General features: G+C 44.8%; 2 protein-coding genes across 3 annotated transcripts in view; one reads left to right on the top strand and one right to left on the bottom strand.

The window, feature by feature from the left end:
- The first annotated feature begins 35 nt into the window (after positions 1 to 35).
- Positions 36 to 7,893, top strand: ctu2 (cytosolic thiouridylase subunit 2 homolog (S. pombe)). Of its 2 annotated transcripts, XR_011480485.1 has the most exons (16): positions 36 to 414; positions 564 to 638; positions 839 to 917; positions 999 to 1,058; positions 1,229 to 1,289; positions 1,415 to 1,524; positions 4,060 to 4,355; positions 4,495 to 4,630; positions 4,818 to 4,949; positions 5,062 to 5,153; positions 5,912 to 6,012; positions 6,207 to 6,402; positions 6,543 to 6,748; positions 7,118 to 7,184; positions 7,295 to 7,350; positions 7,517 to 7,550. XR_011480485.1 is itself a non-coding variant. In XM_023995332.3 (15 exons), exons 1-15 carry the CDS (start codon positions 359 to 361, stop codon positions 7,599 to 7,601), a joined length of 1,602 nt encoding a protein of 533 aa, XP_023851100.1. In that variant the 5' UTR covers positions 36 to 358; the 3' UTR covers positions 7,602 to 7,893. The 2 variants fall into 2 exon arrangements, 1 of the variants encoding a protein (XP_023851100.1); XM_023995332.3 differs by lacking the exon at positions 6,543 to 6,748 and having other exon boundaries at positions 7,517 to 7,893.
- piezo1 (piezo type mechanosensitive ion channel component 1 (Er blood group)) overlaps positions 7,894 to 22,568 on the bottom strand; it is a 77,063-nt gene continuing 62,388 nt past the window's right edge. Inside the window, 28 exon segments of the mRNA XM_070445388.1 lie at positions 7,894 to 9,443; positions 9,606 to 9,804; positions 10,337 to 10,416; positions 10,522 to 10,644; positions 10,779 to 10,951; positions 11,167 to 11,259; positions 11,462 to 11,650; positions 11,758 to 11,905; positions 12,045 to 12,203; positions 12,385 to 12,599; positions 12,872 to 13,019; positions 13,189 to 13,312; positions 13,438 to 13,753; positions 13,883 to 14,071; positions 14,527 to 14,785; positions 14,959 to 15,117; positions 18,093 to 18,214; positions 18,317 to 18,489; positions 18,623 to 18,706; positions 18,908 to 19,047; positions 19,194 to 19,284; positions 20,251 to 20,322; positions 20,536 to 20,615; positions 20,972 to 21,061; positions 21,235 to 21,400; positions 21,544 to 21,640; positions 21,772 to 22,015; positions 22,240 to 22,396. Coding sequence (XP_070301489.1) covers positions 9,179 to 9,443; positions 9,606 to 9,804; positions 10,337 to 10,416; positions 10,522 to 10,644; positions 10,779 to 10,951; positions 11,167 to 11,259; positions 11,462 to 11,650; positions 11,758 to 11,905; positions 12,045 to 12,203; positions 12,385 to 12,599; positions 12,872 to 13,019; positions 13,189 to 13,312; positions 13,438 to 13,753; positions 13,883 to 14,071; positions 14,527 to 14,785; positions 14,959 to 15,117; positions 18,093 to 18,214; positions 18,317 to 18,489; positions 18,623 to 18,706; positions 18,908 to 19,047; positions 19,194 to 19,284; positions 20,251 to 20,322; positions 20,536 to 20,615; positions 20,972 to 21,061; positions 21,235 to 21,400; positions 21,544 to 21,640; positions 21,772 to 22,015; positions 22,240 to 22,396 — 4,355 coding nt within the window. The 3' untranslated portion in view covers positions 7,894 to 9,178.

Below are 22,568 nucleotides of genomic sequence, written 5' to 3' on the forward strand. Positions count from 1 at the left end.
TTAATGTGATACATCCACAAAAAGAACAGTGATCCAACCACAAACTGCTCTTCACATGATTGTGGACAGAATCTAGCACGTCATCAAAATGCGTTTTGTTGTTATTCCAGCACGAGCCCTTTAACAGCTATGAGAAATAGGCTGAATTAAATACATCTCGAAATAGCTAAACTAATCTAATGAATTTCTCTTGCTAAATAGAGTTTCGAAAAACTCTGGTATCTGCTCACATAGTTTTAACTGGCTCGCTGGCAAGCTTGTACCGAAAACTCTGTTACAGCTACATTCTGCAATTGTTAGCTAGCAAGCTACAATAAATTAGAGCTCTACATAGCTAGCTAACTCGCTCAACTCGACCATGTGCCAGGTTGATGAAGAATACAATGGACAGCTAGATCACAGAGTGACCCCACGGTAAACTATTTGCCCATTTAACAGCTAGATTACCCAGTTGCTTTAGCTGCAGTCAAGCTAATGTAGCTAACGTTAGCTTAGCTACTTAAAGTTTTGTCTGCTGTAGCAACTGCTTCCAGCCGCTCACAATTCATATTTTTTTATCGCAGTGTCTCCAAGAAGTGTGTCAAATGCAAAGAAAATACAACTGTATTGATTATCCGAGCTGGAGATGCATTTTGCAGGTAACGTTAATTGAACTTATTTTTGCAAGTATCACAAACTAGATGTATTTGTCTCAAGAACTGACCCCACAGAATTTACTGCAAAAATTAGTGCTAATTTATACTTAGTTGTGCATTTTTTGTTCTCATTGTCAGCACATATGCTCTTTGTAGCTAATAATGAAAAGTAATGCATTTATTTGGGTATGTCTTCTGGCCAGGGGCTGCTTCAAGGAGTACTTCATACACAAGTTCCGGGCAATGCTGGGAAAGAACCGGGTCATATTCCCAGGAGAGAAGGTATTGAATATCCATCTCTAACATGTTTGTAACGTCTTACATAAATCAAACAACTGAGTTGGCATTGTTTCTCTATTGTAGGTTCTTCTTGCAGTATCTGGAGGGCCAGCCTCTAGCTCCATGCTGTCACAGGTTCAAGAGGTAGTTGGGTCAATGTCTTCCTAGATGTGTAGTCACACTGTATGTTGCAATTACTGAAATATCACAGAGCTGACATTTTAGATGTAACTCATTAACAGTGTCTTCAAAGTATTATGGGTTTCAAACTGTTTTTGTTTTTTGAATGAAAATGAACCTTTTTCTTCTCTCAGGGTTTGAGTCGAGACGCACCCAAGAAGTTGAGATTTGTCCCTGGAATTATCTACATAGATGGTAATGCACAGATGATCATCACTGCTCTTTGGCACAATGTTTTTTTTCTTCTGTCACTTAGCAGGTGGTTCTGGCCCATTAGACTAGCTCATGTGTGATGATTGTCTATTACCGTGTCTTGACAGAGGGCGGTGCCAGTGGTCAAAGCATGGAAGAGCGGAAGAGGGCAGTGGCTCAACTGGAGTCAGTTTTCAGAGCCACTAATTACCATTACCACATAGTCCACCTGGAGCAGGTGAGCTGTCAAGAGATGGGTCAGATTTTTTTTGTGTACTTCTGTCTGGGATGTGAGACTGAGCTTTGATCATTGGAATTAAATATGTACCGGAATTAAATATGTACAATGCCTTCGGAAAGTATTCAGACCCCTTGATGTTTACCACATTTTGTTACGTTAGAGCCTTATTCTAAAATGTGTATACAATATCCCATAATGACAATGCAAAAACAGGTTTTTAGATATTTTTGCAAATGTATATAAAAAAACGGATACTTTATTTACATAATCGAGGCCGTCATTGTAAATAAGAATTTAACTGACTTGCCTAGTTAAATAAAGGTCAAATAAAAAAAGATGAACGGAGCAAAGTACAGAAAGATCATTTGATGAAAACCTGCTCAGGACCTCAGACTGGGGCGAAGGTTCACCTTCCAACAGGACAACGATCCTAAGCACACAGCCAAGACAACACAGGAGTGGTTTCAGGACAAGTCTCTGAATGTCATTGAGTGGCCGAGCCAGAGCCCAGACTTGAACCCGATCGAACATCTCTGGAGAGACCTGAAAATAGCTGTGCAGCGACGCTCCCCATCCAACCTGACAGAGCTTGAGAGGATCTGCAGAGAAGGGAAAAACTCCCCAAATACAGGTGTGCCAAGCTTGTAGCATCATACCCAAGAAGACTCTGCTGGTATCACTGCCAAAGGTGCTTCAACAAAGTACTGAGTGAAGGGTCTGAATACAATGTAATATTTCAGTTTTTTTTATATATATATATATATATATATATATATATATATATATATATATATATATACATTAGCAAAAATTTCAAATCCTGTTTTCGCTTTGTCTTTATGGGGTATTGTGTGTAGATTGATGAGGAGAAAAACCCCCAGATTTAATCAATTTTAGATTAAGGCTGTAGCATAAAAAGTCAAGGGTGCTGAATACTTTCCAAAGGCACTGTATTATAGCTTGTCATTATTTAGAACAGATATTCCCAACGTTTTTTTTTATTTTTTACATTTTTTCTTCTTCTCATTTTCAAACAGTCCATTTATATTTTCCAACGGGGCTATACATTTGGGTGAGTTTTTTCTTTCCTCGCCTGAGTAGCCTCGTTTCACTGCCAAAATTAAAGTTAAACCATCTAGTGTTCAGCAAAATAACAACACAATGTCAAATACAGGTAGCCTAGTCAAATAATTAACATCCGATCACATTAACCGTTACTCTCTCGCGGGAATTCCACTAAGGGTCTGTATGTAGCCAAACGTAGCTGCTGCTCATGTTGGTATCTGTACTGATGGCGCAAAAGCCATGACAGGGAGACATAGTGGAGAGGTAACGCGTGTGCAAGCAGTTGCTCGCGACGCCACTTGGGTACACTGCAGCATCCACCGAGAGGCTTTTGCTCTCAAGGGAATGCCTGACAGCTTGAATGACGTTTTGGACACTACAGTGAAAATGGTTAACTTTGTTAAAGCAAGGCCCCTGAACTCTCATGTATTTTCTGCACTACGCAATGATATGGGCAGCGACCATGTACAACATACAGAAGTGCGCTGGTTATCAAGAGGCAAAGTATTGACACGTTTTTTTAAAATTGAGAGACGAGCTTAAAGTTTTCTTTGGTGACCATAATTTTCACTTGTCTGACCGCTTACACGATGACGAGTTTCTCACACGACTGGCCTATCTGGGTGATGTTTTTTCTCATCTGAATGATCTGAATCTAGGATTGCAGGGACTCTCTGCAACTATATTTAATGTGCGGGACAAAATTGAGGCTATGATTAAGAAGTTGGAGCTCTTCTATGTCTGCATTAACAAGGACAACACACAGGTCTTTCCATCATTGTATGATTTTTTTGTGTGCAAATGAACTCAAGCTTACGGACAATGTAAAAGGTGATATAGCGAAGCACCTGAGTGAGTTGGGTGCACAATTACGCAGGTACTTTCCCGAAACGGACGACACAAACAACTGGATTCGTTTTTCTGCCCTGCCTCCATTCCACTTACCGATATCTGAACAAGAGAGCCTCATTGAAATTGCATCAAGAGGTTCTGTGAAAATTTAATTTAATCAGAAGCCACTGCCAGATTTCTGGATTGAGTATCCTGCCTTGGCAAATCGCGCTGTTAAGACACTGATGCCCTTTGCAACCACGTACCTATGTGAGAGTGGATTCTAAATAAAGAGCGAAACTATTGATTATTATTATTATTTGTGCCCATGTCCTATAAGAGCTCTCTGTCACTTCCCACAAAACGGGTTGGGACAAACTCATGCTCATTCTTAAGTATAATAAATGTATTGTATAGTGTGTGTGTGTGTGTTTGGGAGGCTTACAATGATGGCAAAAACATTTGAGAGTAGCACCAGGGTCAGCCAGAGGGGGTACGCAGCTGGAGGTTGAATGTTTTGAAGGGGTATGGGGTAATAAAAAGTTTGAGAACCACTGATTTAGAACATATGGTTGCATCATCTACTCTTAGTTGCATCATCATGTCTATTGTCTTTCGCTTCCCATGGTGTTTCAGGTACTGAGTCTCCCCAGCTCCGTGCTAGAGGCAGGATCCTCGGCAACGGAAAAACCTCAGACTGGGTTGAGTTATAAAGCTGCTGTGGATCACTTCATCCAGACCAGGAAGAACCAGAACCAGCACCCAGACCTCTCTGTGGAGAATGCCCAGAGTCACCTGTCCAGTCTGAGCATGCAGGAGGTCSAGAATGGAGTAACCAGYCCCATCACCCCTGAACACACCCAAGCCCTTCAGAGACTGTTTGCCTCTGTGAGGACGCTGACAGCCAAAGAGGATTTGCTACATACACTGAGGTGAGAGATTAGACAGTATCTCTGAGACATGCCATTTACGTATCCGAGCATATGGGGGATGAACATGTCTGAAATGCTTCTGAAGGTCTAGTTTGTGTAAAGGCCATTTATGACAGTTGTAACGTGTGCCTTTGTCTAGGCAGCACCTGATTCTCCACACAGCGAGGACGCAGGCCTACACCAAGGTGATGATGGGGGACAGCTGCTCCCGTCTGGCCATCAAACTGCTCAGCAACATCTCTCTGGGGCGAGGGGCATCGCTGGCAACGGACACGGTGAGGGGAAAAAGACCTCCCCTCTTTCAGCTGTAGAATAGTGAACATGATGTTTATGCCCCTCCATTGCAATATTTAAAGTACCGTTCGAAAGCATCAACGTAGCATTACCCCACGTAGGCTTACATTGTGTATTGAGCTCTGGCAGCAGCAGCTGTGTCATTTTGAAATGTTGCTATGTTCACAGGGCTTCTCAGATCCTCGCTACGGAGACGTGGTCATTGTCAGACCCATGAGGGACTATTCCTCTAAAGAAATAGCATATTACAACAGAATGTTTGACATCCCCTCAGTCTTCATCCCTGGCCTGGACTCTAAGGTGAGAGTCGACTGTGTTCTGATTACTATCATTGTTATCCAGTGTGGCACTGTGTGCCAAGCCAGTATTCTTCTCAGAGTATTTTAAGAGTTTTCTTCACCGCCTCTTCCAGGCACAGGACAAGGCCAGCATCCAGCGCTTGACAGAGAGCTTTGTCACCAAACTCCAGACTGACTTTCCCTCTACTGTCAGCACAATCTACAGGTGAGGATGGGTAGCACAAGAAGCCACACTAGGAACCAGTTGTAAGAGCGACTTCTATATGGTGCAGTAAAGAAAATAGCGGTTGTGTAAGGTTAAAGTTGATTTTGGGGGTCTTCTGAAGAACCCCACCATTGATTGTTGTTATTAATTTGCTTACGTGCCATTGTACTTATGCTCACTGTATAGCTGAATATTGAGGCCTCTGTGTCTAGCTCTCTACCAAAACCCGCAGCCCCGCGTCTGTGAGAAAAGGGACTGAGGATGATAGCGAGACACAGAGAGACGGCATCTGTTTTTCTCTGAAACAAGGGCAGATTTGCATACTGCTGAGACAGGTTCTCAGAAACCTTGTGTTCAGAATAACTTGTTCTTTTAGCTGCACATGCAGGTTTTAGACATAGGAGATCCCACCGTAAGGTGTGATCTTGGGTATATAAGATCCTGGCTTTTGTTCGGGGCAGAACTCAGGAGAGACATCAGTTGTATGTCTGATGTTTGATCTTTGACTTCTGTCTACAGCTGTATTTTGATTCAAATTGTTCTGATTTATAAGTGCACATTTTGAGTGTTCCTTATTTGTTAAGTAAATAACGGGGCCCAGAAAAGTGGAAGCAACACAGTTGAAAGGGGATTTTGTTAAAAGAAGGATACTATATCAATCTTAAGTGAGCCTGTTCTGTATCTAGACTCGTGTGAAGATGGCTGTTGATAATGTTTGAGGATTTTGGTATTGAACACCTGTGATGGTTGTCCTCCAGGACCAGTGAGAAGCTCCACACAGCAGGTCCCCCTCAGAACACCAACACACAACTCTCTGCTAAGTGCCTACTGTGTGTCTGTGCCTTGGACACTAAACTAGGTGAGTCACACTGCCAATGTACTAAGATGGCATCACATTACGGAAATGTACTGTACTCACTAAATAAAAATACATGTAATTTTGTACTGAAATTAGTTGTATTTTTCATTTAAATTGTAATACCCTAATCACGTAAATATCTCTTATCTCTACCTATCCCTCTCTCTCTCTCTCTGCCTCCCACTGTACTGTAGAGGAGTTCTCTGCCTACCAGGCCACACTGATCTCAGAGCAGCTGTCTCAGAGGCGGGGCCCAGGCCCTGAGTGTACCCCTGGTACAGCAGCAGCTCCAGGGTCGCCTCCAGCCTCCTCGGCAGGCCAGGGCCACTCCTCTGGAGAGGGCCAGCGTCAGGGCTGTGAGACTGGAGAGGGGGGCTGCTGTTCCTCTAAGTCAGTAGGCATTTATGTCTCCATTTATGTATACGTCCCCAATGTTTGCATTACTGTACAGCTGGATTATGTACACCGAGTGTACAAAACAATAACACCTTCCTAATATTGCGTTGCACCCCTCTCCTTTTTGCCCTCAGAACAGCCTCACTTCGTCGGGGCATGGACTCTACAAGGTGTCGAAAGTGTTCTACAGGGATGCTGGCCCATGATGACTCCAATGCTTCCCACAGTTGTCAAGTTGCCTGGATGTCCTTTGGGTGGTGGACCATTCTTGATACACATGGGAAACTGTTGAGTTTGAACCCAGCAGCGGTGCAATTCTTGACACAAACCAGTGCGCCTGGTACCTACTACCATACCCCGTTCAAAGGCACTTAAATCTAGTCTTGCCCATTCAGCCTTTGAATGGCACACATTCTAAATTGTCTCAAGGCTTAAAAATCCTTCTTTAACCGGTCTCCTCCCCTTCATCTCCACTGATTGAAGTGGATTTAATAAGTGACATCGTTAAGGGGTCATAGCTTTCACCTAGTCAGTCAGTCATGGAAAGAGCAGCTGTTGTTCATCTTTTGTACACTCTGTGTATATTCACGTGTTTACATTATAGGGTGAAGTGCCAAGCAACTTGAGGTTGCTTGTACAATAAGAGGCTGTGTTTAATTTGGGATGTTGATCCTATTGAATGAATACAGTACTGTGTGTGTTCTTTCAGGAAGCCAGAGACAGTGGATCTTAAAAGCCTGTTGTGTTACAGTTGTAGACTGACCATCAAAGACATGGTAAGTGAAAGGACGTCTATCACTTCAAATTACTCCTAAACATGACCAAGATAATCTTTACAAAGACTACAGCAGGACAATGTGAACCATGGACTTTCTCTGTTCTACAGACTGCATTAGACGCCCTTCCCCAGTACATACTGTCAGAGGCTGAGAGGAGGAGAAGGTGAGATTAAAACGACATTCTTTACTCAAAAACAAGAAAAACGTGTGAAATAGCTATTTTTTATTTGCCCATAATGTCTGAATATAATATTGAGTTATTACCAGTAGAATTTCACTTAGCATATCCTTCTATTTACCTTGTTACTTCTCTTTATGGACTTGTCTAGGTCTCAGATGAGGGAGGAGATCAGTGAGTTCCTGCTAGATGAGGAAGAGGATGAAGCCATCCCAAGGGTCAATGGGTCCTTGTGACAGACTAATACCCAGTGTGACTGGACAACGTCCAACGGCAGACCCTGCAGTGACATTGTTCCCTTGGCAACTATACAGCCAAGGCTATTTGTCTCAATATGAACTGTAATACCAATTTTTTATTTTTTTTTATTTTCAGTCAGTTCATAAATTATTTGGATATAAGACAACTATAGACAGTTTAAATCAATCTTAACTACACCCAAAATGATTTGTACATGGCACTGCTTGGTGGTGAATCTAACATTGATTCAGGTCTAACTAATGAATTGAATATATGATGCTGAAACAATTTGTTTTTCCATGTCAGGAATGAGAAGGATCATTTATTTGTACAGATGAACAATATTTTCATTGGTTTAGGCGCTGAATCACATTATATTGGAAATAGAAATGATTATTCTTCCACAACAGAGATCCCATAGCAACAACCTACATGGTTCTGCATTAGAACTCCCATCAGCATCACGCAGGTTCTCTGAAAATGAGAGCAAACATATGGCAATAAAGTATAACACATGTTTATTAAAGTTAGGAAAGGTTTTGGTTTTACGTTTTTGCATATAGGTTTATGCATATTGGCAACTACTCAAGCAATGGTTGGACCATATTGTAACAATTCAGAAAAAAAGATTTAAGGCACAATGGTAGATGTGTTTCCTGTATAGTATCACAATTTATCAAACTACTCTAGCACAACATTTTCTAGAGATGGGGCTAATGTTGCCTTATGCGTTAGTCCAGCATGGAGACATTTTGTATGTTTCAGTCTTTACTCTGTACAGTGTTGCTATACTCTCATTTAACCACCATATATTTTACACTTGTAAAAAAATGAAAGATTCAAGTCTTGCAATCAATAAGCCTGTAACTTGTTGCCACGTACAAAGTTAGCTTTCCTCCCAACTGAAGCGTTTCAATTTGTAAACAGTTTGAGTAAGATTCAGAGATTTGGCTGAATATGATCTAATAGTGTTTTGATTGGAAACAAACACCCTACTTTAGGTCCTTTTTCTCTCAAATTGGCCCCTTTGGCACTGCATTAGTCCACACTGTGCTGGTCAGCGTGGTGAGGATCCAGCCTGTGACCTGTCTGGGGGCCTGGCTCTTCATTAAGGGGTAGTGTCTGTAGGTCGAGCCGGCCATCACACCTCATTCAGAAGCCGTTCTTTCTGTTGGAACCCAGGCAATAAGACAAGAGGAGCCTGGCTTTAGTCTGTGGTCAAAGTGCAAAGCATCTAACCTGCCCTTCTGTTTGGAGAGGCCTAGCCAATCCTTCCATAACCAGGGGACAGGCACTGGAGCAGCCCCTTGGCCGTCACACAGCCTCTGGCTCACTGTCTTGTCAGTACAGCCCACCAGCAGAGGCAAATAGCACTCTCAGTGTACAGAAACAGACAAAACATCCCTTTCCCCCTGGTTAAGAGAAGGGGTTAGTGCACAGTGAAACTAGACCCACTGGAGCTACCATTGGTTCTTTTAGAAGAAGACCAGGTAGAGGCACCCCTGTGTGTGAGACAGCCCCAACCAGGGGTGCTCTGGATGGGATGGGACAGGACAGCTGGGGGGGAGGGGGGCTAGCGATTGTCACTTGATAGCTTGTCTCTTGTCCACTTAATCATAGTCTCTGGTGAGCGGTAGAGGAAGATGAGTTTGGAGTAGAGCTCCTCTTCCAGCTCTAGCTCTCCTGTCTCCCTGACCAGGAAGATGTCTGTGCACAGCTTGAGGATACGGTTAACACAGGGCAGCTCCTCAAACATAATGGAGTGAGAGATCTCACTGAAGAAGCCCCTCACAAACTTCCCGATCACCAGCACCACAGACACATACAGACCCATGATCCTGCAGCGGAGAACAAATGTAGAATGAGCATAATTGAACATAGAGCTCTCTTCTATTCAAAATACAGTTCATTTCCCACACAATAGTTTGAATGTAAATCTAGTCTATTAGATTAGCTGGACTTGGCTACCATTGTGAAGACCGGTAGGTACAGATCCTTACCCATATCCTGCCAGGAAACCTAGGCTGGGGGGGCTGACTTTGTCGTTGAAGATGACCATGGGCAGGACGCCGCAGGCCCCTGTGGACGGAGGACAGTCGGCGATGCTGATGTCCCACCACTCCTGGGCCCCATGGGTGCTGTTCAGAGAGCGGTCCCTCATCAGAGACAGTGTTACATCCTGGTAGCCCTCCTCGTCACCTGCAACATAACATGGTGTCAGGGAGACAGTAACACAGACTGACTGCCTATGTTTCAGCTTTGAGCTTCCTTATAGACGGGTTGGTTGTCTAGCAACAAAACTGATGCGTGCGCAACTATGGGGCTAAACAGACGGAGTTGGCTTAGATTGTTGACAACATGTCAACTATATATCGCCTCCAATGTTTATTGAAAATATAAAGAAAGAAAGCTGAACAATGAGCACTTGTCTGTCAAATAAGTCGTTACAGCTAGCAAATTTTTGCCATATTAGTTGACGTGACATCAGACAAAACATGACATGGTATCAAGAACAATATCAAACGAGCTGAAACACGAGCCACTTACAATTCCCCACATGGCAGTTTCTTGTCATTGTTGCCAGCTATCTGGCCATCCAGAATCACAACAACACACTGCCTTCTGCCCCATTGAAGCATGCGCATAGTTTCCGTGACGTTGTCAGCTAACCCGTCTATATTTCAAGTACTGTATGGCAAGAAGGATGTTTATACGTAAAAGCCGCTCTGACCTTCATACAGCTGGTCGACTGGTTTGGCCTCGGCTCCGTTCGGTGCTCGGATATAGTTGGGGAACATGTGAGGCACACGTCTGATAAAAAACAGTACAGATCATGTCAAACAAAATTCAGGACAGGATTTCACACAACAGAAATGTAAATACTACATTTGACTTTGAGCGGAGAGCAGAACATACACTGGGTCTGTACGGTTCCCCACTAGCAGGGAAGCCAGGTCTGCTCTGACCGGGTTGCCTGGATCCAGATCGATGGAGTACTTTTCAGATGTGTGCTCCACAGTGCCACCCTTGCCAAGGTCCCTGAAGAAAGAGACAGACAAAAATATATGAAATATAGAAAACCACAGGGCAACTACTTAAAACCACACACAAACAGGTGCATACACATACAGGTGCACACACACCCATGCACACACACACCACACCCAGCTGACCTCTGGAAGGTCCAGGCCAGGCGTAGGGTCATGTCCACAGGGCTGCCCAGCAGCTCCTTGACCACCTCCTGTCGACTGGGTGGGCTGATCCTCCACACTGACCCTGAGCTGCCCTCGATCTTAGCTGTCACTATGTCCTCATAGCTGTAGAGGGTGATGAACTGCATAGCCCTCTGCAGGGGACACACACAGACAGTCAGAAGTTACAACTACCTACCACGGAGCAGCAGAGCTCAAGTCCATGTTCGTTGTATTCATCATTCAACAGGGATCACTTACTCACAGTCACACAGTTGTACACAATTTGTTTAATTATATTCTAAAACAGGGCGCCCGAGGGAAGGAAATTAGTTGAGCTCTTTACAGTAGAGTTGGAGGTATTACGTACAGCATTGTCATAGAAGTTGGTGGTGAGTTTGTTGTAGTCCTCCTCAGTGAAGGACTGAATGGACTGCTGCTGGACACTCATGGTGAACAAGGGCTATGGAGAGGGACAATGGTTAACGTTTCAGTACAACAACTCTAACATGAGCACATATCAAATGTGTCTTCCATAGATTCTCCATTGCTTGCTTTTTAGTGCTGGACGAAACTTGCCGTTGAAGATGACCATGGGCAGCATAGGTCCGGTGCCCATTAGAGTGTAAATTGTGCTCACTTATAATTTCCCCCCCAGTAATTACCTCATATCCTCCCAGCTTGACGGTCACTGTGACATCCACAGGGTGATTGACCACGCCCACAACCGATCTGACCAACGAGATGAAGAGCAGCGGGAACCAGATGATGCAGATGAGAAAGAAGATGATGAGTCCTCCCATCCCATACTTCACTATCTTCTTCTTCTTCTGGCCTTTGGGCTGAGGGTATTTCTGAGGATGAAGAGGAACCAGCTGTAAGAACTGCTGGCCTAATCACATACTACAACAGACGGCAAGGGATTTKATCAACTACATTTGTAACCTAGAGGTCTTWGTACCTTCTCTGTCTCACGGCTGCACTTGATGATGAAGATGTTGGCGTAGATGTCTTCYACACACATCCAGTTGGAGAGGGACAGAGTGGTGTCAGTCCACACCCAGTCCATCACTGCCCGGAGCTCCACCAGGAAAGGCACCAAGCGGAACCTGAGAACAGACAGACAGACAATATCACCCTGTACCAGTACCCAACCTCATCCCATCACCTCCCTGAACAGGGAGACACCCTGACTCAAACATATTAAATGGTGTGGCAGAGTAGGAGACTATGAATGGACAGACTCACCCCTGGAAGAGGAAGAGGTTGAGGTGGTTGAACTTCTTAGTGAGGAAGTTGCCCAGGATCCGGGTGGGGTAGCCACAGCGGATCTGATAGGCCGACAGGGCAAAGTAGATACACTTGAAGAAGTACCAGAGCTGAGCCACGGAGTTTTGACTGAACATCCTGAGAGGACAGAGAGAGAGACACACTCCAGTATACACCTCAGAGAAATGATGCAATAGGTACACCGCTTAAGGACTGTCGAACATCACGAAGATAGACAAACATATCGTCCTAAGCTTGATTAAATAGACAAGATGTAATGAGATGCATCACTCTGCGGACACACCCGCCTCTTCCTCACCTCTCAGTGACAGCAGGCAGGATGAAGAACATCCAGAGGTGGATGCCGAACACCAGGATGATCTGGAAGATGAGCTTGCCCAGGACGGTCTTGCGGAGGTAGAGGGCTCGGTCGATGATCATGGTGCTGAACTGGATGAGCAGCATCACCAGGAAGGCCTCGGGCACCTGGTCCTCTGACAGCGTGGAGGCAATGTCTGCTGCGGCCGAGTGTTTCTGAAGCACAATGGGCGAACCGTTAAGTCCACAGAACGCTGTTATAGTGTCCTGTGACCAAGCACAGAGCTTCTAAAGATGGCGTTTTGATGGTTTAATCGGAATAACATGTAAGTGGTGACGCAACAATGAGTAATACAATATCGGAATTGTTTTGAGAGGTTTGAAAAGTTTGAGAGATTTTGCCGGCGCAGGTATAGGAATAGGTTGTGGGCCAAGAGTGGCCTCATACACAAAGTGAATTTCATTGCAGTCATGTAAACAGTACTCACTCCAAAGGCCCAGAAACCGAAGACAATGATGATGAAATCCACCACGTCCGTGAGGAACATGAAGGCATAGACATCAGTGGCAGCACGGTACGGCGCATGTAAAATGTCGCTGATGAATTCGTGACAAGGCTTGTAGACATCCCGCACACTACAAAGAGTAGTAATCGTGTCACAACCAACTACACTTCTAAATGCAAATCAAACCCCACAGAATGATTTACAAACCATAATAACACTATAGAATCCACTGGTTATGTAATTGTGTGACGTCTGTATTGTCTGACGAGCTCTCCAGTGAGTGACTTCTGTGTACTTACGTGGTGATGGTGAAGTGCGTGATCTTCTCTCCCACTGCTATCAGCTTCTTACTGGCTGCCTCTCTACGCTTACCCTTCTGTTTCTTCTTCTGCTCCTTCTTCTCAGCCTTGATATCTAAGGCTTCTAGGATCCAAACAGAATACAAATCATTTCATTGTAACTCTGAGGAGGGCAGTCATAAGGACACACAGGCCTTTAATTCATGAACGTCTTCATTCTCCCCTCTATTGCTAGTTTCTTTAACTCACCTTTGCTTAGTTGTTTTTTCTTGCGGAAGCGCATGATGCTGCCCTTCTTCTTGGGTACCTCCACAGGCAGGCTGGGGGGCGGCTCTGGGGTAGGGGCTACGCTGGTGCTGGGCTCTGGTTCAGGCTCTGGGTCAGGCTCTGTTTCGGCCTTCTGGTCCTCGTCCGGTTTGAGTTCCTCCAGGTCCATGAGGCTGGGTCCTGGGCTGGGATGGACAAGGACCTCCACCCCTTCTCCTTCCTCCTTCTTGTTGGCCTCCTTTGATGGCCGTGAGGGCTTCTCCTCCAGAGCACATTCCTGGTCCCACAGGCCATACCGCTGATGAGAGACAGTGAAGAAACAAAACCGTTATGAGTATTGAATCCAATTCTTGTGGTATAAACGTATGATTATAAATGTCAAGGCCAACAGAGTCAAGGCTGAGAGTTCAATGGTGGGCTGGTATACCTGTAGCAGTGAGCGATGGAAGAAGAGAGCCAGCAGCTGCAGCAGATCATAGCGGATGTAGTTATCAGTCTTCTCCAGGCCCAGGATACGAGGTGGGAAGAAAGGCTTGTCCTCGTTCAGCGTGAGCTCATATACACTGTTCCAYGGGAAGAAACCAAACTGGAACAGGTACTTTACCACCACCATGACCTGAGTAGAACCGGAACAAACCAGAACAATGCAGARGGAAACATAGTTTAACATAAAGAAATGTATCTAATACATGACCATCTGTTAAATATGATTATTTATTTGTTTTGTTTGTAAAAGCTAACAGCCTGGAACGGGAACAGTGTGGAATAAAGCCCTAAATTAGGTCTGGAAATCTAGAATGCTATTTGGTTTCTACCTTTGGTTTACACCAGGTGTGCAATAAAAAAACAAATCTTACACATTACAAACTTCACATCTTATGCAATGTTTACACCACTTTAGCCAACGAAGGCAAGGAGAGGGAGAAGATAGTAAGCGTCTGCACCTGTGCAATGGCTATGTCTCAACAGGCTTGTATAGGTGTGCACTACCATACTACATCGGTGCGACAATAACAATCCATAAACCAGCTCTGTCTTGGTACCAGCATTTTCAACCCAACAACGACCCACCTCAGTGTAGACAATAGCGGTCATCCAGAACTTCTTGGTGGGGCGTGGCACGGCCAGCATGGCCCAGAGGAAGATGAGGATGGGCAGCAYCACTGAGATGACGGAGGCCGTCACCATGTTGTTGAGCACGATGATGAAGTAGCACACCAGCTCTGAGTTGGCAGCCAGGAGGTTGTACAGGGCAAACTGCAGCTTCAGCAGGCGGTTCTGAGAGGAGTAGAACTCTCTAGACTGGACCAGCTCCTCCACAAAGAACTGCCTGAGTTAGGGGGTATAGAGACATTGCGGTCAGTACAGTTCATACACGTAGGACATACACAAGCTGATACGTGGGGACAGTTGGCAGTCTGAGTCGATCAGGCTTGAAGCTGGGGTCTGTAGCATGTCAACTGTAGAGATCTTCTGGGAACATTGTAAGGTGTATGTCAGTACCGGTCAGTGAGCATCTCGCTGGCGGTCCTGGAGTGGCGGTAGCGGCTTATGTGCTGTGGTTCTGGCTCCACCCCCAGCAGCTCCAGAGTGGGCTCTGAACAACACAGGGTGGTGCCGCTGTGACGCTCACGCTCGCTCAGCTCCACCAGCTCCAACCCACTACAACATAACACACAGGTCAGCAATAACACTCAACACTGACTGAATTATATACTGAACAAATATATAAATGCAACATGTAACAATTTCAAAGATTTTACGGAGTTACAGTTCATGTGAGGAAATCAGTCAATTGAAATAAATGTATTAGGCCCTAATCTGTGGCATTGTGTTGTGTGACAAAACTGTAAATTTTATTGTCCCCAGCACAAGTTGCACCTGTGTAATGACCATGCTGTTTAATCAGCTTCTTGATATGCCACACCTGTCATGTGGATGGATTATCTTGTCAAAGGAGAAACGCTCACTGACAGGGATGTAAACTAATTTGTGCACAAACTTTGAGAGAAATAAGCTTTTTGTGCTCATGGAACATTTCTGGGATCTTTTATTTCAGCTCATTAAACATGGGAACACTTACATGTTGCGTTTAAACTTTTGTTCAGTGTAGATCAGGTATTCCCAAACTGGGGTACGCGCAAAGCCGTCGGGGGTACGGCAAATAAAAATGTGATTCACATAAAAAATATATATAATAATAATAATTAAATGTTTATTTTCTTCACAGTTTCAAACAGTCCATTTATATTTTCCAACGGGGCTATACATTTGGATGAGTTTTTTCCCCTCGCATGAGTAGCCTCGTTTCACTGCCAAAAATAAAATTAAACCATCTAGTGTTCAGCGAAATAACAACACAATGTCAAATACAGGTAGCCTAGTCAAATAATTAACATCCGATCACATTAACCGTTACTCTCTCGCGGGAATTCCATTAACGGTGTCCGTATGTAGCCAAACGTAGCTGCTGCTCATTCCGTTTGCTCGAAAATGGTTAAAAAAAAGTTTAAAATAAATAAATAAGTAAGGCCCATAGAGACGCATACCAGCTCTACTGGTAGTACTGCTACTACCAGCAGTACTACACCTGCACCTGTCGATGACACAAGTTGTTCTGCTTCCATGAGCACATCCAATGCTAGCATCAGTAATTCTACATTTGTTGTTAGCCCAGCTAGCATGGACACTAACAGTTGTGAATCTGATGCAGCCGAAGAGATACCATTAATAAGAAGGGGCTAGATGCGACTTATATAGTGAGCTACCGAGTGGCTAGGACAGGCAATACTTTTGTGGATGACTTTATTCTTCCTGCTGCCACAGATATGGCTGGGACAATGCTGGGGGGAAAGGCAACAAAAAAACTATACAGACAATGCTTTCATCAAACAAAACTGTTTCATGACTCATCAGTGACATGGCTGTAGATGTTTTGAAACAATTACTGCTTCGCATTCAAGCCAGTGAATTCTATGCGTTACAGCTGGATGAGTCAACAGACGTGGCGGGCCTGGCACAGCTGCTGGTATATGTCTGTTACGTTTATGGGGGTCAATTAAGGAAGACATCCTCTTCTGCAAACCACTGGAAACCAGGACAACAGAAGAGGATATTTTTAAAGTACTAGACAGTTTTGTGACATCAAATGGACTTTGGTGATCAAGATGTGTTGGTATCTGTACTGACGGCGCAAAAGCCATGACAGGGAGACATGGAGGAGTGGTAACGCGCATGCAAGCAGTTGCTCCCGATGCTACTTGGGTACACTGCAGCATCCACCGAGAGGCTCTTGCCACCAAGGGAATGCCTGACAACATGAAAGACGTTTTGGACACTACAGTGAAAATGGTTAACTTTGTTAAAGCAAGGCCACTGAACTCTAGTGTATTTTCTGCAATATGCAATGGTATGGGCAGCGACCATGTAACGCTTTTACAACATACAGAAGTGCACTGGTTATCAAGGGGAATAGTATTGATACGATTTTTTGAATTGAAGTTTTTACCTGTCTGACTACTTACATGATGACTGGCCTGTCTGGGTGATGTTTTTTCTCGCCTGAATGATCTGAATCTAGGATTACAGGGACTCTCTGCAACTATATTCAATGTGCGGGATAAAATTGAGGCTATGATTAAGAAGTTGGAGCTCTTATCTGTCTGCATTAACAAGGACAACACACAGGTCTTCCCATCATTGTATGATTTCTTGTGTGCAAATGAACTCAAGCTTACGGACAATGTAAAAGGTGATATAGCGAAGCACCTGAGTGAGTTGGGTGCGCAATTACGCAGGTACTTTCCTGAAACGGATGACACAAACAACTGGATTCGTTTCATGCCCTGCCTCCATTCCACTTACCGATATCTGAACAAGAGAGCCTCATTGAAATTGCATCAAGAGGTTCTGTGAAAATTGAATTTAATCAGAAACCACTGCTAGATTTCTGGATTGGGCTGCGCTCAGAGTATCCTGCCTTGGCAAATCGCGCTGTTAAGTTACTGATGCCCTTTGCAACCACGTACCTATGTGAGAGTGGATTCTCGGCCCTCACTAGCATGACAACTGAATACAGGCACAGACTGTGTGTGAAAAATGATTTAAAACTGAGCCTCTCTCCAATACAACCCAACATTGCAGAGTTATGTGCATCCTTTCAAGCACACCCTTCTCATTAACCTGTGGTGAGTTATTCACAATTTTCGATGAACAAATAAGGTTTTATATGTAAGATGGTTAAATAAAGAGCAAAATGATTGATTATTATTATATTATTATTTGTCCCCTGGTCCTACTAGAGCTCTTTGTCACTTCCCATGAGCCGGGTTGTGACAAAAACTCACACTCATTCTAATGTTTAATAAATGTATTGTATAGTGTGTGTGTGTGGCAGGCTTACAATGATGACAAAAAACAACATTTGAGAGTGCGCTGATCCTGGTGCTAGAGGGGGTACGCAGCTGGAGGTTGAATGTTTGAAGGGGTACGGGACTATAAAAGTTTGGTAACCACTGGTGTAGGTGATTAAGAAAAGGACATATACATTCTGTTAAATTCTATTCTGTTCCTCCCTCGAAAGAGATATTCAATATTAATGTGCCCAATAGGTTAAATGGGCCATCACCTTCACCAACCTGGTGGCACTGGTTCTATTCCCATGGTCCGTGTCTCCCTCTATGTCTCCCAGACAGGTCTCCATAGTGGGGCTCTCGCTGCCCTGGGACAGCTGATCCTCCATGGGCTCCCTCAGAGATCCCTGTAAAATACTACAGCGTTAGGGTCCATCACTGGTCATACTGGGACAGTGGCCCACTAGAAGTAGATGACTTCTGGGTGTGGGAGGTACCTTAGAACTGACCTGGCTGATGTTGTGTATGAGGTGGTAGCGTTCGTTGCACAGCACGGTGGAGGTGTCCACGTACTGCTTGGTGATAAGGTTGAGCCACTCTGTTAGGCCGTCCACCATGGCCAGAAACACGATCCACAGCAACATGAGGACGTCCAGGATCCTCTGCACGATGTCTGCCTTCCCTGGAGCACAGCATGAGATTACATTGCACTAGGTCATACAGACAATAAAATGTGTGAAACTTACTGAATAAATGGCACTATATAAAGCACAGGGAATATACTGGCCAAAATATGAAATAAACCCCCAAAATACCTGAGCCCTCTCCTTCAAGTTCGTCATTGTCGTCTATCTCTTCGTGTGAGATACTTTCTTCAAATTCAAGATTACCTTCATGACCTGTAACAGAAAAAACAACAAGCTTAAAACACTGTGTGTGTGTGTGTTGTGTGTGTGTGTGTTGTTGTGTGTGTGTGTTGTGTGTGTGTGTGTTGTGTGGTGTGTGTGTGTGTGTGTGTGTGTGTGTGTGTGTGTGTGGTGTGTGTGTGTGTTGTGTGTGTGTGTGTGTGTGTGTGGTGTGTGTGTGTTGTGATCTCTGACCTGATGCTGGAGAGCTGTCCTGTTCCCTCTGCCGTCTCTCCTCTCTTTCCAGCCTCCTCTGTTCTTTCTGTCTCTCCTGGCGTTCCCTCAGTGTTGCCTTGGCGCTGGTCACCCACGCCCGGTACGCCAGCTGTGAGGCACAATACTGCATTGTGAAAAGCCAGCTTTGGAGTATCTTGAGTAATATTGTTGTTTTTGCACATTTCAGTGCAATTTAACACTGTGACAATGCTTGGTGGCAGAGGCTGTGTTTCATGTCTGTAAGGTGAACTCACCTGAAAGGCAAGTCTGTTTCTGAGGCTTTTTTTCTTCTGAAAATAGTTCTTCTTCCTCCTCACTGTCCGACTCAAACAGGTAGTAATCCCCAGAATGCAACACTGCAGAGGTAAACAGAAACCATCCAGATGATATCAATACATGGGGTCAGGACAGACCATGGGTAGTGATTGCATTTTCCGGTAGTACACCTAGTCATAAGTCATATACACTGAGACCACTTCAAACCCAGGAGTGTTGATGCCTGATTTTCAAACAAAACTGAAACTAAGGAAACTGACTAGCAGCATTGGACAATGCCGTTTTGTCTGAGGAAGGAAATAATGAAAACAGATGTGGGGAAAGACAGGCCAAATAGACCGGGAGATTACAATCCTCTACTGGTCTGCAGCTGCAATTCGAAGAGTATAGAGAAATATGTGTATTACCTCCATGTGTAAAGACCTATTCCATTATGAAAATACTACTAGTCTGCTAATAAACTGTGACAAACTCTGATTGGTTCTGTCCTAAGGCAAACTCTTCCAGATTTCTGACTGTGCATGTAAACAGTGCAGGCCGGATCAGCCAACCATTCCCCATCACTGACAGAAGACATCAGATGCAGATGCCGCTCACCGCAGGAGAAAAATACTCCTATTTCAATATCAAAGAGCCCAGACAAATCTAATTTCCGGACCTCCTGAGGCAGACAGATGGAAGGTATTTTATTTGAGCTAAGGGCATCTTGGGACACAGCCCAGCCTCGAGTAATGACGTGATTCTAACTGACTGGATGACCTTCCAGAAGAAGTCTCTCAGACACAGCTGCATTACAGAGGATAGAGAGTGCACAGTCACATAAACATATACAATATTATATACATGGATGCTCATAGACACACCTGGAACATGCACATACAGGCACACGACAAGCAGCTGCATGCACAAACACATCCACTTAAGAACTTGGTGTGAGATAAATGCGGGGTCAGATACTGTGGAGATCGAGGGATGTGGAGAGAGTCAGTCTGGCACTGACATATACACAGACAGAGGGCTATATAGTGGTGGGCTATGGAGCAAACCTTTAGCATGGTCCAGCCAGGGCTCCTGCCACTTCTTGCCACGCTTGTGGCTTCTCTTTTCCCTCTGTGGCTCTGTGGGGTGAGATGAAGGGCCTCAAGCTTTACCAAACAGCAAACACACAACACAACCACCCTCAAACCATAATCTGTAGCGGTGGGTTGTTGAATTTCTTTGAATAAATTGATTAACGGTTAATAGGATGATTCATGACAGCGAGAGCACAAGTCCAAACCAAAGCTCATTTCATGCCTGCTGGATTAGTACAGAGTAATGAAGTTGAGTACCTGATGCCGGATCCGCCTTGGTGTCCAACTTCCGATGGCCCTCTTTACACTTCTCCTGTTTAGAGCGGATCCGTTCCATCCTGAGGGGCAGGGCAGACATATTCTGATGTCATCATGACGAGCACCGACTAGTTAACTCTCTCTCTCTCATTCCTCTCTCAGTTTTTCTACATTAGTTGTATATAATTAAGCAGTCATTTATGGCATTTGACCACACTACAATCTTGGTTTTGGACATGTGTTTTATAGAGATCGTCCATCTGCTGTCACATTCATCAGACATGCAGAGGGAGATTAATGGCCTTGCTAGTGGCCATTCTTGGCTATGGGCTAGTTATGAGAGCTGGCTCTCTCATTAGCCCGTTTTAGCGTGATACATGAGGAATGGCTCAATGTGTTGAGAACATGAAAAGAGGTCGTTTCTATGGCTACTCACGATCTCTTGAGCTGCGAGAGGGACTTCTTCTCTACTTCCTGGTGGAAGCGCATGTTCTTCACAATGCTGGCCCTGAACAGCTCAAAGCCCCTGTCCCAATCAAAACATCAGGTCAACATAACATGTTTCCATACAGTACATACAGACTGAACACACAGTAAAACAGTATCAGCGTGAGTCTATCAAAACACTGTGGCAGTTGCAGGGGACTGTCGTGGCTCTAAGGGTGCCCTCTAGGAGGTGCTGTGGAGACCAGTGCTCACCGGGAGGCTTGGCGGGCAGAGGCCTGCAGGTCGGCTGTCACGTGCAGGAAGTAGCAGCTGAGGAACACTCTCCTCTGCAGCAGGAGGAAGAAGAAGCAGATACTGTCCCAGATGATCCCTGCCTCCTCTACAGGCAGAGTACACGCCTTATCGCTCACACTCTTAGCTGTAGGACACACACACACAAGCATACATAGTCCGCTTTGGTTATTCTATAATATCATTGTTTTCCTGCCAATTTGGAGGGTGACGTGTGTTTACTCATAGAGATAAAAGAACTGTATCCATCTGTATGTGTTGAGTACTCACGGTCATAGTAACCCTTGACTGTGCAGACCAGACTGAAGAGTTGGATCACCCAGCAGAAACCTTTCTGCATCTCCACCACGAACACACAGGCCAAGATCTGGGGACACAGCACACTCTCACTTAAAGGTACGCAAGCATAACAGTTCACCTAACAAGGTTTATTTCCACCCTGTATAGGCGTATGGTTACAGTATGTGGTTGTCCACAGCGTGGTGCATAGCCACTTACAGACAACATGTTCTTGGAGATGATTACGGCCACGTTGTAGATGATGAGGCAGTCCCACATGACCAGGCGCGTGCGGGAGGGCTTCCTGAGCAGCTTGGTGCCGAAGAGCAGGAAGAAGAAGCAGGCCAGCAGGTAGCCCAGGCCGAACACACTAATCCTGGTGGCCCCCGTCACAAACACCACCGACAAGACAAACCAGAACATGTGACGGAACACCATCACCTTGGCCATGTCCAGGTAACACCTGGAGGAGAGGGGGAGAGAGAGATGAGAGTTAATGTTGATACTGTATACTGGTAGGTGTAGTTGAGGATGTATAATAATTAGTGCCCAGAGTTTTTCCTGGTCAGGTCGCATGGTCAGGAAAAACTCCCGCCCCTCATAATAATGCCTGAAGGGTATGAAGAGGAGGAGTGTGGTTATAGCTGCTGTTAGGTCAGTTGTTATCAGTGTCTGGTCATACAGTACCTGCAGTTAATGAAGTTGGGGGCAGGGTTGAAAGGTCGCCCGTCTATGGGGTTAGGGTCGTCTGTGTTCTCCCCAGCCAGAACCATCCACTCCTCCCTCTTCTCATCCTCAAACACCTTCCACTGCTGGGAGGCACACATGAGGAGGACAAAGTCCGCTGGAGGGACCAGATGCAGACACAACCATCAGCATCAAACAGGAGGAACGCTACAGTAGAACATCAGCAAATTGCTAATTAACCATTTTTTAGATTATGCATCTATGACCAGGATATTTTAAGGTCAAACAAACACAGGTCGTAGCGTTAGTAGGCCACAATATCACTGAGG

This window comes from Salvelinus sp. IW2-2015, linkage group LG10 (genome assembly GCF_002910315.2).
Source record: "Salvelinus sp. IW2-2015 linkage group LG10, ASM291031v2, whole genome shotgun sequence".
NCBI lineage: Eukaryota > Metazoa > Chordata > Actinopteri > Salmoniformes > Salmonidae > Salvelinus > Salvelinus sp. IW2-2015.